We start from the raw sequence: 15,372 nt of genomic DNA on the forward strand, positions 1-15,372 counted from the left end.
AATAATAATAATAATAATAATAATGAATTGGAAGCTATTAATATCTTTAAATCGTATCCTTATAAATTCCTCGTGGTCTCTTAAATAAGACCCTCGTGTATATTTCCAATCGATAAAATTTCAAATAAAGACACGAAATATCCTTATTTAAATAAGGGTTTGAAGTGGATATTGTTTCAAATAACAATCCGAAATGCTTTCATTTTCTCAAATAAAGATTTAGAGTGAATTTGGTTTTGCATAAAAATCTGAAGTGTTCATATTAGTCTCCGAAAATGGTTTGACCTTCTCGGCCAGTTAAGCGCATTTTCCTCCTTTAATATTTTCATTTGTCTTCCTTATTAATTATAATAGATTAAAAAAATAAGCTAATTTTGCAAACAAATAAAAAAAATCAGCCCTCCATCGCAGGGCCTTTGTAGACCTTGCTGTTTTTTCAATTTAATTTTAAAAAAATGACTAAAATGCCTTTAACTAACTTGTGATGTCATACCTTTCTTTAAGCCTAATATGGTCACTTTATTCCTTATTTGAAATAGGGTCTACTTTAGATCCTCAAGCCCTTATTTAAAATAAAATTCATTTTATGCCTTTATTTGAGAAAATGATGGCACTACGTGTTGTTATTTGGAATTTTTCATTTATTTTTTTTGTAAAACAAATGAGTTGGAAAAACTCACAATACCCCGATGGAATGAAAATGAACATACAATGAAAAGACTAAATGAGGATATCAGGTTCTAACTTCCCAATCCATTAAATGTTTACCTATTTTACGATTCAAGAACAATTTGAAGATCATAATCAACGAAGAGGTATAGCAATCTTTTTTGAAAAAGGTCGTGTTCATGAGGCCATAAACACAAATACTGAAAGGCAAATGGCACAAACATTTTTATGTCCTGAAAAACACAAACTTTAGCTCGGTTTCAAATCTAGCATCGTCAAGTTTCAATCGATGTCCAAATTCTCGTATTCCTTTGCTATGAAAGCTCCTCTCATTATGATCTTGCCACATTCTAGGTCTTATCGTTCTCGACCTGGACGGTGATTAATTCGTGCTCGCGTGATACCAAATAACATCGTTTGTGTGCATCCACTTACATCGACACAATCAATCATTGAATGGAAAATTGACAATCCTTGTTGGGTATTGATCGAAAGTATGTGCATTTTGCGAGAAAAATAATTAGGTTAGAATCGAGATCCAAATCCAAGTTGATGTTTTTTAACAGAACATTTTTTGGCGAATATGCTTTTTTAACATAAGTCGGCCAACAAAAAAATTGGGAAAAATCTCAAAATTACAAAGTCGATATCTATTTTCACGCCCACAAAAAAGGCAAGAGAAAGAAGTAAGAACTGCAATTTACAGCAATCGCGACCCTCGATTGGCGGGAAAATTCACAGTCGGAAGTTGTTCTCTCGAAGTTCGTCGGCGATAATCGTCTGGCTCAAAGGTGGGGGAATCGCGCAAGTGGATGAAACTGATCCTCGCTTTCTGAGTCGGAGCTGAAGAAGAAAATGGAAATCGAAGAGTCAGAGGCACCGCCATCGCCGCGGCAGCCGAAGGAACCTCCCAAAATCCGGCGGCTCGACGTCTCCGTGGTGAACCGAATCGCCGCCGGGGAGGTCATCCAGCGGCCGGTGTCGGCCGTGAAGGAGCTCATCGAGAATAGCCTCGACGCTCGCTCTACCGCCATCAACGTCGCCGTCAAGGACGGTGGCCTCAAGCTCATCCAAGTCTCCGACGACGGCCATGGCATTCGCGTACGCAGTAGGGAAAAAAAAAATTCAATCTTTTCATGTCGTTTCTTAGTAAGCAAACAGAGCGCTAGTTCGTATTTGCTTCTTATGAAGGAGGAACCTGTGAGAGAATCCAGTGCACTAGTTTCGTCGGGGCGAGCAATTTACTAAATTTTCGAGAAAGGATAGTCCTTTTCGCTTGTAACGTATGGAGCTTGAGTTAATTGTTGGCTTTGTTGGACGTAGTATGAGGACTTGCCTATCCTGTGTGAGAGACACACGACCTCCAAGCTGTCCACGTTTGAGGACTTGCAGACCGTAAAGTCGATGGGTTTTAGAGGAGAGGCGTTGGCGAGCATGACGTATGTCGCTCATGTTACCGTCACCACTATCACCGAAGGACAACTGCATGGTTACAGGTAATTCGATGTTGTGCTGCTTGCTGGATTGTAGGAGATTGATGAAGAGAAATTAGATATTTATTCGACTATTTCAGTTGTTTGTTTTGTGTAAATTCTACATGTTTCGTTTGTTTTCTAGTTATTTGTCATGCTCGTGTACAAAAAATTCTGCGCGTCTGATTTCCTTTCTCGTGTATTATTTGTCCTGGAGTGAGAGAGATGGTCCGACAATGGCTGTCAGCTTCACATATGTTCTATCGGAGATGATAATGCGTTGGATTTTTATTCTTGAGAGATCAACCATAATTATTATCCGATACAAGTAGCTTCAAGTCAAATTTTTACCTAGCACACTTGCTTTTATTGCCTGGATGTGCATAATCTGTTTGTTTCTTTGTACTAGTCAATTTCATTAGCTAGGAGTGGAAGTTTTCCATGGGATAGAAATATAGTATTTTAAGACCGTAGAATCACGATAAACAATGATGCCAAAGATTTTGGAATTTATTCAAAGGAACACATCCTTAAATTGCCTCAATGTTTCTTCAGGGTATCGTATAGAGACGGAGTCATGGAGCACGAACCAAAGGCATGTGCTGCTGTTAAAGGAACTCAGATAATGGTAGGATATATATTCTCTTCATATATTTGGAGTTTATGTCAAGGCACTAAATATTGTTTGGGTTCTCAATTTCCTTGAGAAGGTATGGATTGCATTTTAAGTATCCGTCCTTATGGACAAAACTCACATAGTAGGTGGTTTTCTTTTTTGACGATCTTTTTTTCTATGTTTACTCCTTAATAGGTTGAGAATCTATTCTATAACATGGTTGCTCGGAGGAAGACCCTACAGAACTCAGCTGATGACTATTCGAAGATTGTGGACCTCTTAAGTAGATTTGCCATTCATCATATAGGTTTAAGCTTCTCCTGCAGAAAGGTTTCTCTTCTTTGCTTTACTGATCTTCATTATCCATCTTATCTTTATTGGTTCAATGAGTGGAGGTACTTATTGTCTAAATGAGCAAATTGATGACGCGTGCTCTGACCAGCACGGAGCAGCTAGAGCGGATGTTCATACAATTGCTACTTCGTCAAGGCTTGATGCCATAAAGTCTGTTTATGGTGTTTCTGTTGCTCACAATCTGCTGAAAGTGGAAGCTCGGGATGACGATCCTTCTAGCTCTATTTTTGAGATGAATGGGTTCATTTCCAACGCATCTTACAGTGCAAAGAAGACCACGATGGTTCTTTTCATCAACGGTTTGTATGATTTCCTGTCCTGTTGGTTATCGAAACAAGCTTATGTAACTGAATTAATTTCCATAGTTCATGGAAAGTTTGTCTGATGATTGAAGCTGCCATATTCCCTCCCCTTCTTCCTTTCAACTTACCGCTTGTTAGTAGTGACCAGAGGCATGTAAAGTGGAAACTGCATTCTTTTTTCTTACTTTGAAATAGTTTGTGGCGTGGATGCATTTACTGTAAATACTCAGCCTATTGATGACACCTTTTGTCTCTTTCAGTCCCTTTGCTTATATAGAGATTGATCACTTTCATTCATGTCCCTGGAATATATCTCAATATTTTGATGCTTGAGCTCTTTCGATTTGCTTGGAAAGTACTCCGGAAAAAGGTGTGGAGCATACGAGCATCCCAGTTTCTTTGGGGAGATGTTTTGTTAGAATAACTTCTTCCCTATAAGTACTCTCTATTATGTGTTGGCGGCTAGCTTTTTTTTGGTCAGTCCTGAGTATAGCTTATGGGTAATATGGCATGAACATCTAGATGTACAATATAAGTCATGGCTTCATCTGTCTCATGCAGATAGATTAGTGGAATGCACTGCATTAAAAAGAGCTATGGAAGTTGTTTATGCTGCAACCTTGCCCAAGGCATCAAAACCCTTCATATATATGGCAATTACCTTGCCACCTGAGCATGTTGATGTAAATATTCATCCGACAAAAAGAGAGGTAATATTCCTTAAAATTTAGGTTCAAAAACTGCAAGTTCAATGGTTTAGAAAATTCAGATAGTTGAGATTTCTAAAATTTCTTTTTGATGTGAATGTTGGAGGTGAACTCTGCAATGCTCTCATTCCGACGTCCGTTATTCTTCCTTTCATCTTTCTGCACTTCTTTAGGTTTGTGTCCATAAAATATTAAAGCACACACACGCGCGCGCGCACTTTATGTGGATACTAGAATTATTGCTCATTCCTACCTAAAGTGGTGAGCGAAATGCTGCTTCGCAAGGGAAATTGAAGAAAGTTAAAACAACTAAAAGTACGTGCCCCAATTTCTGGTTTCTCTATATTGTGCTTCGAAGAATTTGCTAGAAAATGACCGGTGCCATGCACAGGCAAAGTCTAGCACCTCGTAAGTCGAATACATTCTGTTCTCAAACTCACGATCGATTAAAATTATGATAAAAATGTTAGTTCGGTGCAATATCGTTGTAATGTGATAAATTCCTCGAAGTTACTAAATAAAATATTTGCCAACCTTAAAAAATAACCATAAGAGAAGATAAGGTCTTTTAGCTAGCGTGACAATGCTGATTGGGTTGGATATGAGTGAATTTATGTTACTCTTGGAGCACTACTCATCGCATTACTTGCTTGACATACTCATGCTCGTCAAAATTACAACTTCATCAGAGATCTGCACGACAGTGCTTTGGAGAGAAATGATGATGCAGGAACATCTGATTTTTTCTCAATGCAAAATTTTTGAAAAATAAGAGATCATCCTTTGCTATATATAGAAAGTAAGCATCAAAATGAAGCATGAAATACAGGAAAGAATTAATCTCAATGCAAAATTTCTGAAAAATAAGAGATCATCCTTTACTATATGCATGTTCATGTTAAATAAATATCACTCATTTTTCCAAAAGCAACACGTTATTGCCCTACCATCCATAATCATCTTCATTGTTCAAGTCTTCTTTTATTAATATTAGTAGTTCGAATATTAGTTTTAGGAGAGACCGCATCACTTTGATACTATTTATATCAATAAATATGTACCTATCCATAAACTCATATAGTAGTTTCATTGTTGGTAAAACTAAGAATGACATAAATAAAGGGTGAGATTATGCAAAAAAATCAAAACCATTAAAGAATCCTCAAAAGCCTCATCACCTCTTCAATATATTTTCGAGGATACTTGTAATTTTGGATTAGGTGAAAAGTAGTAGTGTGTGGTAGAAAAATCTAAATTCATTAAAAAGTCCTCATGAAGCCACATCACCCCAGTTCTGCTCCTCACCCAATCTTATATAGAATGCATGCATTAAAATGTGTTTCACAGTTTATGTAATGATATTCATGCGCCCCAAAGTTAAATGTATATTCTGTTATTTATATCTAGTTTGGAATAATAATGATATCTGAGCCTGAGAAATTGTTTTGCTTATTCACTTGCTATATACAAGCTCCCTTTTGATGATTTGCGATATGCTTGCACAATGTGTCCTTTCAGTTAGTGTATACATTACGATGACGCCACAACATGTCTTTGGGGTGCATTTCTCTGTCCTTTGTCCTTTATCGGGTGGTATGAGAAGAAACTATAAATTAGCGTCTCTTTCTTGTCAGCAACAGGCAGTGATGTAGGTCAGGTTTCTAATTAACAAATGCCATTGTTTCCCTGTTTGGTGTTAGTAAAGCGTAACGATTGGCGTTGTTTAGAAAGGGATTAGGGAGGAGAAAAGTCATACTTGTAGGTTCAAATGCTAGGTGACAAGTGGAGCAAGAACAGATGAATTCTCCTGCATAAAATTATTTAAGCATGCCCAAGCATAATGCTTGCAATCAAGCAAGAGAATCGCTGTTGCACATTTCTTGCCTTTGCGGAAAATTCTTGACAGGATACTGCTAAAATTAAATTTTCAGGTAAGCCTCTTGAGTCAAGAAGTTATAATTGGGAATATTCAGTCTGTGGTTGAATCAAAATTGAGAAATTCAAATGAAGCAAGGACATTTCAAGAACAGGTAATGTTCGTACTGTTGGTCACCTTTATAAGATTTTGGTTATTTGGAGTCTCTCTTTAAAATAAATTTTTGGATTTAATGTTCATATCTTAGATTTCTACTGAAGGATCACTCGAGACAGTAGAACAATGTCCGTTAAGTTTGTCTTTCCATAATATTAGATCTTTTTCCTGCATTGTTATTCATCCTTCTTAACTTGTGGAATGCCTAGTAAGCAGGTGCACTAAACTTTGTAAATACTCAAAGAGTTAGCACTTGATATATCTTCCATCGTTATTGCATTTTATTGCCAGCAGCGCTTCTACTTATCAGCATATGCTTCTAACGTACTTCGAGCATTGTAATGAAGCTTCTTGTGTGTTAAGGGCTTATTCTTGCATCGCTGTGTGGATTGTGCTAATTAATCCGCTTGTTGTTTGCTTTGTTGTCCTCTGATATTATGGGTATCAGACAATAGAGCCTTCAGCATCTTGTCCTATTATTGCAAGTCCTACGGTTGCAAAAAAGGATCGTCACTATAATCCCTCTTCATCTGGTAAGAAAATTGTTCTCTGAGTTTTGGCAATGCAAATGCAATCCTTTCGCTGTCATTATACCAACTTGCATGACCAATTTGCATGCTCTTTTGCAACATTGTCTTTGGAAAATGCTTGGTTGGAAATATCGTGAGTCATTTGTTGTTACTCACGGCAAAGTCATTCTCATTACTTACAGTGAAGTTTACACCTTTTCAGTCGGGTGGCATGATGGTGAGTATATTTGCATCCGATGTTTTCAAACAATTATGCCTTGCATCTAGCAATTTTAAAACTTGCACTTAAGCTTCCGAGTACTCCTACAATGGCAACAATTTACAATTATTCCAATAGGAAATTTATTTGTTCGATGGTGTTGTTTCCAAAATTGTCTTTGGAATAAACTTATGGAACCATGTAGTTGTGTTATTTTAATAAGATATACATTCTATTTGAACTTGACCGGCTAAAAATGGTTATGTCTGCTTTTATACGGTTGTGTATTATTTTTTTACAAAACTTTGGTTTTCAGCTTTTACTCAATGTAAAGGAAGGGATAGAAGATTATTGGTGCTCATGTGGCTACATGGAATAGCATTAGAAAATGATTGTTAATGTCTCAAACTGTCACACTGCATTGCATGATCTAAATTATGCACTGCTGCTTATTAAGTCTTTTTGTTGATGTTTCAATGTAAATAGGACCAAAATCACAAAAAGTGCCTGTGCAGAAGATGGTTAGAACGGATTCATTAGATCCTGCTGGAAGATTGCATGCATATTTACAAGCCAAACCTCTTACCAATCTGGAGAACACTAATAGCTTGACTGCCGTCAGGTAGTGGCCCAGATATTTGCCGCTGTGTGGATATTTGGTATGGCATATGGATTTGTTGGGGCCAATGTGTTGGTAAAAGTTTTCTGATTTGAAAAACAGTAGCCATATTCTAGCACCTAAATCATTATACGTCATTCTTCAGTCACCCAGCATCTCAATTGTGGCTTTCTGCAGCTTCTAATTATTTTCTGTCGTTTTAGTTTTACATGTATTCTTATAATAGGTAACTAACGTTTTCTTCGGCGGCTTTATCAGATCAGACCATATACTTCTGTTCTAAGTATCTATTTTAATTATGGACTCGGTGTGTGGTTTTGAACGCATGTGTTGTCTGATGTAAAGGTAGCTGGTGACTCAGATGCTAGCTAAACTAACAAAAAACTTCAGACTTGAGCTTTAAATACTGAATTGTTTAACTGATAATCTCCTAAGGGTTGACAAAGGTAATGATCTTGAAGTACGAATATGTATCTACAAATGAAGGGAAGACAGTCAGTATGTACTCTTGATGTGTTAAACACATTATTGACGAAATTGACTTCATACTGTTACCCTTTCTTGAAACTTGTGAACAAAATTTTGGGAATAATCGGAAGAGGCTTATTATTATTTTTGACATTTTGCAGCAAATTCGCATGCTTTACTCTGTCACTGTCTCTGTATTTGTGGATTTGCTGTTGCTCTTTAAGTTTGTATGAGAAGGGATTATTAGCTTCATTACTTCATGATAACCATCTTTTTTCCTTTCAGTTTTGAGTTGAATGTGCATTATCGGTATCTTCTGTTGGATTGCTTATCCCTAAAAGTTTGAACTCTCCATGCAGATCTTCAATTCGGCAAAGAAGAAACCCCAAGGAAACTGCAGATCTTACAAGTATTCAGGAGCTTTTAAATGAAATTGATTCAAAGTGCCACTCTGGTGAGCTCTTTATAAGACTTAATTGACTGCTAATTTCAAAACTTTGTGATTATATATAGTTATCTGATGCATTGTTTTGGTTTGTTTGTAGGACTGCTGGACATCATTAGACACTGCACATACGTTGGAATGGCAGATGATGTTTATGCATTAGTTCAGCACAATACTAATCTTTATCTTGCAAATGTTGTAAATTTAAGGTAGTACTTTCAGCCCTATGCTCACGGAATTCTAGAGGTATTAGAATAACTTTGTACTTTGTTTTTGTATTCTTTTGGTTCTGCTGCTGCAAACCTGCAACTTGTGCATAAATTCTTTTCTCAGTCTTGCTGAGAAAAGATTGATTTTCTACAGTTGACTAGGTGACTGAGTCCATTTTTTTCTTTTTCTGGATTAAATGAGCCAAACCCTCATTTTGTGTTGCTGAGACATGCTTTCTCTTCAACAAGTTTGTGTTTGGTACACTGATGTATGTCTTTATGAATCATATGGAAACTGGTGTTTTATATCTCCATCCACACGCTTTGTTCCATAGTTCTAGAACTAAGTCGACTGTTTCTGGACAGCAAACTAATTGGCTTGTGAGCTCACTCTTAATCATGACCCTTGACCAAAACCCCCAATTTATGGTGTGAAGCTCAGATATGTGGATTCCATTATGCTGTACCGGCTGTTTGATATGTTGCCATATAGTATCCACTAATTTATCATTTCTTTTGGCCTTTTTCTCTTCCTCACTTTCCAGCTATCTTCCTTCTTAGGAGGTTAGCCTTTTATTTTACTTCTTTGTCACTAAATACTTCAAGTTGGTACTCAGAATTAGCTAAATGTGTGTTTTTCCTTCTCAATCAAGAGTTTATGGCTGCCTTTTGGTGCCTTTTCAATGTATGACAACACTGAAATATCCTGCATTGCAGCAAGGAGCTAATGTATCAGCAAGTCTTGCGCCGTTTTGCACATTTCAATGGTATAAAGCTAAGCGATCCCGCACCCTTGCCAGAATTGATTACTTTGGCTCTAAAAGAGGAGGATTTGGATCCAGAATGCTCTGAGAATGACGATTTAGGGAAGAAGATTGCAGAGGTGAATTTTTTCCATTAATTGCGTTTGTTTGATCCCTGCTTGTTCATATGCCTACGATAGATGAATATTATACACTTCATTTGAAGTACTGTTTTTGTCGACCAAGAAGTATTTTCTCAAATCCACAATGTATTACCTAGTTTTCACTTTTAAGTAATATAGAAAAAATCAAATATCAGTTCAGCCTATCTTGAATAATCGCTATCTATAGAAGGGTCGGCCAAAGTAACAAGATAATTTGGGTAAATTGACTTGTTGTGACTTCACTTCATGCTGTAATTTTTATGCTAGATTTTTTAGAAATGGTGTTAAATAATACATAATTGAATTCCTCTAACATGTCACTGGATCGAAGGGGCATCATTTAGAGAAAAGTTTGAATATGTGACTTTGCCAGTTCTCTAGTTTTAAATTTTGCTATCGGTATTAGTGTATAGACAAGGTAGTTAGTAGTCTTGCCAGAATGCTGATGATTCAATAGATACTTTATCATTGGTGCAAATGATGAAGGATCATAGAAATAATTCAAAGTTATATGGGTGGCGTGAATTTTCTGAAAGATCGTTGAGAAACCTCAAACTTTGTGGACTTGAGGTGTAAATCATTCGCGTTGATTGAGCTTCCATCTTGCCTTCAAGGAACTTTGCCATTCTCTTTGTTAACATCACTGTAATGTCATTCTATATGGCGGTGGCTGTGTAGGTCGGATAATTAAATTTTCAAAATAAATCCACGAATGAAAATTTATATACCATGTCAAATATTCTGCTGAATATCAACCAATGCACATATTTTGGTCTTGCATCATCAAATCTGTAAAGAGACAGATACATAGGGTTCTGGTGGCATTCTGATAGCCTACTTCGTCTTCGATCTCTTTTCGCAATGCAATTCTTGTCATTGGTACTCTTAAGTCAATTTTGGAGTGCTATAAGTGGATTGGAATCATGGCCTAAATTAACGATTTATTGACTGATGGTATGAGAAATACCGGAAAAATCTAAATAACCCTCATCGTAGTGAATCACATGATGGGGTGGCGAATCACTGAAGGGATGCGACGTTGCCACTGCCTCTGTGATTGTGTCCCCGTGTTTCTTTTTTAATATGCTCTTTCAGTGTCTTATGTACTTATCGAACTTCTTTAATAGCCATTCTGTATGATTGACCTACTTTTAGTTCGAACACGTAGTATATCGATTGCCTTTAGCTATTGATCTTGGAATATAGCAATTGCCTTTCAACATTTAACATCGAATGGTTGTTTTCTATAATCTTGGAATAGTTATTTTTTAACATGGAATAATTGAACCTTTTAATGCAACAAGCCGTTGGGCTGGCCTAGATTTTTCATTTTTATCGGCATTGCTTTTGTGTTTAATCCTAATCCGATTCATGTTGATGATTTGTATGCGTAATGTGAAACATGAAATTTGGAACTCAGTTCGTATATTATTGAAGTGCCCACTGTTTGGGTTAATTTTTACTATTTGCTTTTGCTCAATTAAATCTCACTCGTCCCACACTTTTTTTATATATCCGAAACTCCTGAAACTTTTACAACACTCAAATGTTGACATATAGATTACATATAAGTTTTTTCATAATTTGCTGAAATTAGTAATAAATTAAATTTCAGCGGAAAGCAACTTTTTTGCTTGCATTTAATTAAAGCAAACAGGCTTGACAGCTCTGTGACTTTCCTCTTTAATTTAGCGATACTTTTTTCAGAAAGATAAGTGTGGCCTTTCAAACATCAGAGTCTGCGGAGGATGTTCCACCTTCAAGTTGATCAGAGTAGCATCTGAAATAAACAATTAAACAAAATTTTATTTAGCAAAAGATTTGCACATAGTACCTCCTCAATGTCATCGGACACCTTGAGTTTTGCATGGCAATGTTTCATAGGATTGAGAGAGATTTTCCATTATAAGCAGCTGCTCTAATCAAATGCTTTAGACCGTTCTTGACAGGAAAACACTATTTCAAAGCTGGACGTCTACATTTTTACTGAGGAATACTTCTCTTCTGTAAATTGAGAATCTAAGGTGGCATGGCCCACAAAGTACCTTCTTGATTACTGACTTGGAAAAAAAAAAAAAAGAACATACTGAAATGACGTAGTGGTTCACATTGATTTAAATTTGAAAAGGCTTGCACCTCTTACCTCAAAGGATAAACGACTGTCACACGGTCCCTGTATTGACCCAAATGGAATAAGTTACAAAAAAGACTTCACGTGTTGTGCTTTCGTGATTCTCTCACAGTGGTTCTCTGAATGATTGCTACGGGATTATTGGGTTGTTTTTGAGGTTATAACTTCAAGTTGCTCAAAACTTTTTCTATATTCCTTAACACTGTCATTGAAGATTGTGAAGTTCCTTACTCTGCTTATAATATTCCTATATCAGTGTTTCTCTCCTTTTCAGTCCTGAAATTGTTTTTCGTGTCTCTTATTGGTAGGGAGAGAATATGATAGTGTAATGATTGTATAATTTTGCTAGCTAAGCCATGCGTTGTACTTGGTTTTATGGCTGCTATTACTTCTAATCCTTTTTTTTCTTCTCGGGTTCAGTTGAACACCAACCTGCTCAAGCAAAAGGCAGAATTGCTGGATGAGTATTTTTGCGTTCATGTAGATGAAGATGGAAATTTGTGCTGGCTTCCCGTCATTCTTGACCAATATACGCCTGACATGGATCGTCTCCCTGAGTTTGTCCTTTGTTTGGGAAATGATGTATGTGTTGTCATCATTTTTCTCATTTCCGAGTTGTTTTTATAATTTGTCCTGTTGTGTTATCTCAACGTTCTTGAATTATCATTCTTCAGTCTTACAAGCCACATGTGCTAAAATCTGTGTACTAGATCCCTTGCATCTCATCACATTTCACCAAGGGATTCACAACCTTTGTTCATTCTCTCCTATATTATGTCATCATTTTGTCCATGAGAAAGTTTAATATCGATATGATCCATGAAATTCTTTTAATATAAACCGCTGCTGCATCAAGTTCAGGAAAAAACTCTTCCAAATTATTGGAATAAAAACTGTCCAATCTTCAGAAGTGTCCCGGAAAAAAAAAATTGTTTTAGCTCTAGACTGACAGTTTATGTTCTTTTGCAACTCGATGGAACATTCAAGCTTTTCAGATTCATAAAACCTGTAGATGCATGGAAACTGAGTGATGTAGGTGTTTCTGGGAGAGAGACCAAGAGAAGATGGCTAAAGCTAAACTAGATAGCCTAAGCCAAGTGATGGATTAGCTTGTCTGAAAAGAAGACATGGTTGAGACGAAGATGATTATTTGATATCTCTTCCCTCGGACAATTTAGAAGGGCAGTATGATGCGTTTATCATTGAACATGCTGCTACTTTCCCCCTTTAATGCCACATGAAAGTCTCTTAAGGAAGACAGATGGGATCCATATCCTGGTTCGAACATTGCTCTTTTCTGATAGGATTTGTTGCTTAAATTGCAATAAAAACTGTTGTCGCAGGTTGATTGGGAGGATGAGAAGAATTGTCTACAAGGAATTTCAGCTGCTTTAGGAAACTTCTATGCTGTGCATCCACCTCTGCTGCCCAATCCCTCTGGTGATGGTTTGCAATTCTACAAAAGGAGCAAACATCTCAGTGCTTCTGATGATGGGATTGACTTTTCTGACAATGGAGGTATATCTTATTGCAATCATGGATTCTACTCCTTGCTTGGTGGCGACTATAACATTTGTCTCGGGCACTGACTGAACTGATCATGAAATTTCTGCCCTGACAATACTTGTGGTTTGAACTATTTCTACTAGCTAGTTGGATGGAAAAGACATCCAAAGGAACTCGTCGAAGCCATTTTTTTCCTCCAGTGGGGAAGATTGATAGGATTGCTGCATCATTGATCTTCCCTCATCATTAACCCCATTCTTCTTTCGGTTCATCGTTTTGCTTATTGCTTTTATTTCTCATGGCTTGTGACAGATAAGTTGTTTGCTTCACTTACATGATTGCAATACATTTTCACACTTGAGATTCGTCTTATATGTATTCACACACACACATATTCAGAAACAGTAATAAGTCTCTTATGTATCTGCAGATGAAGATGAACCAAGTAGATGATCGAAAATTGATTTGCTACAGTACTTTTTTTTTTGGGGGCTGAGTTATTTACTACAGTACTTGCTGAAGCCTGTTACAACTTTAATATGTTGTAGTTAAAATCCCATGTTCCCAGCTTTTGGCCTCTGTCCTTTTGTTCTAGATAATGGATTTGCATTTTACTGTTTTCATCCTCGGGATCATGTACAGACGAACGAGATAATAGTCTTTTCAGAAGAGTATGATAGCTTTCATGACTTGCTTTTAAAAGGGATGGATTAATATGGCTTTGTACATGGTACTTTTAACATTTCACCCTCTTATCTGCTACCAGCAAGCATGTCCATCAAGATACAATTATTTTTCGCCTCAGAAACAAGAAGGTGAAGGGTGGAATATTCATATTGCGCATTCCTTTCTTTCCAGGCAATGACAATAAGATGGAGGATGAGATTGATCATGAACTACTGTCAGAGGCACAGATGGCCTGGTCGCAGCGAGAATGGTCAATTCAGCATGTCTTGTTTCCCTCCCTGAGACTCTTTTTGAAGCCACCACCTTCTATGGCTACAAATGGAACATTTGTCCAGGTACTCTGCATTTCTAATCTATTGGGATACTTTATGTCATTGTAGGAAAAGCAAGTCAACAGCTCTTAATCTGTGCTATTTTTGTGGAAATACTTCTACCTCCACATCACATGTGGAGATGGACCTCAACACATCGTGTAATCATGGACGCTTTCTCTGCTGAGTTTTGCCTATGTACTTTCTTCACCTAAGTGATTATGCCGAGCGGACTGCTGCTTTTCCCCGCCTCCCATTTGTTCAATGTAGAGATTGGATTGAAGAGGATAAAAAGGACAATGTAATCAACTTAGTTGGTGACTCTTCTGTTCTTCAGGTGGCTTCATTGGAGAAGCTTTACAAGATCTTCGAGAGATGCTAAGAGCGATGGATTCAACTTGGTCCAGATATCATCACTTGCTGGTGCAGCGAGTACTCCTGAGCAGCTGTGCCAATGTAAAGTCTGATTGTAAGAGGCTGTCTTCTGTAGCATGACCAACATGGAATAGTCTAGATCATATATGACCGCTGTGCAAAATAGTTCTGGTTCAGTCAGTTTCGTTTGGTGATGTTGTCTGCCCGCCAATGCAGTTGCAGTTCCCATCTTGTGCTAAACCCGAGCCAAATGGACTTTTCCAGAAATCACCTCATATAACGATAAGGACTCGATATTTGGAATTATCGATATTCTGCTGCATTATTACCTATGTCATTTTGTGCCCATCTTGTGCTCCTTACCTAATGCAGATGGTATGGCACATGTTCCTTCGCGCCCATTCTCTGAGTGCACCTTTACATCTTGACAACTTGTTGCCGACGGTGAGAGCAAAAACTCATACTGAATTTGTTAACGGGCCTTGGTGTAAATCCAACCGTCTTGTGCATGGACCTCAACACATCACTGGAGAGAATAGAATTTGATCGAATTGCGTCGCGACTAGTGTGCTCCAATTTCATTTAGTACACAAGTTCCAGTAAAATACGTAGCAAATTTCTTTGAACTTCCCTCCAAGCATTGGCAATCTAAAGGATGTGTAAAGATTCACAAATTTGTATGAACTCCCTCAAACGGTTGGTCTACCTTACATAAACTGTCCTGCCCAGTCCAGCAATTGTCACTATTGGAATCCTATTGGACTAGTATATATTGCATTTTCATCCTCAAAATGTTTATATCCTCAACCTTGTAAATCTGTTGTTCTTGACCT

The 15,372-nt window shown here is 37.3% G+C and overlaps 1 protein-coding gene across 2 annotated transcripts; it reads left to right on the forward strand.

Moving 5' to 3' along the window:
* Positions 1-1,348: 1,348 nt before the first annotated feature.
* LOC115735855 (DNA mismatch repair protein MLH1) lies at positions 1,349-14,876 on the forward strand. 2 transcript variants are annotated; one of them, XM_030667286.1, is made up of 16 exons: positions 1,350-1,770; positions 1,993-2,165; positions 2,697-2,769; positions 2,953-3,087; positions 3,200-3,410; positions 3,975-4,123; positions 6,052-6,150; positions 6,601-6,685; positions 7,368-7,503; positions 8,328-8,422; positions 8,514-8,622; positions 9,340-9,505; positions 12,081-12,242; positions 13,004-13,178; positions 14,025-14,188; positions 14,502-14,876. In XM_030667286.1, the coding sequence occupies exons 1-16, from the start codon at positions 1,525-1,527 to the stop codon at positions 14,544-14,546; spliced, it is 2,223 nt and encodes a 740-aa protein (XP_030523146.1). In that variant the 5' UTR covers positions 1,350-1,524; the 3' UTR covers positions 14,547-14,876. The 2 variants fall into 2 exon arrangements, with proteins under 2 accessions (XP_048130646.1, XP_030523146.1); XM_048274689.1 differs by lacking the exon at positions 12,081-12,242 and having other exon boundaries at positions 1,349-1,770.
* Positions 14,877-15,372: the final 496 nt, after the last annotated feature.

Source organism: Rhodamnia argentea, chromosome 2 (assembly GCF_020921035.1).
Source record: "Rhodamnia argentea isolate NSW1041297 chromosome 2, ASM2092103v1, whole genome shotgun sequence".
Taxonomy (NCBI): Eukaryota; Viridiplantae; Streptophyta; class Magnoliopsida; order Myrtales; family Myrtaceae; genus Rhodamnia; species Rhodamnia argentea.

Coding starts and splice junctions, on each gene's coding strand:
- LOC115735855 (XM_030667286.1), top strand. CDS start 1,525: ATGGAAATCGAAGAGTCAGAGGCACCGCCATCGCCGCGGCAGCCGAAG. Junction 2,770..2,952: donor TTAAAGGAACTCAGATAATG/GTAGGATATATA, acceptor ACTCCTTAATAG/GTTGAGAATCTATTCTATAA. Junction 8,623..9,339: donor GCAAATGTTGTAAATTTAAG/GTAGTACTTTCA, acceptor CCTGCATTGCAG/CAAGGAGCTAATGTATCAGC.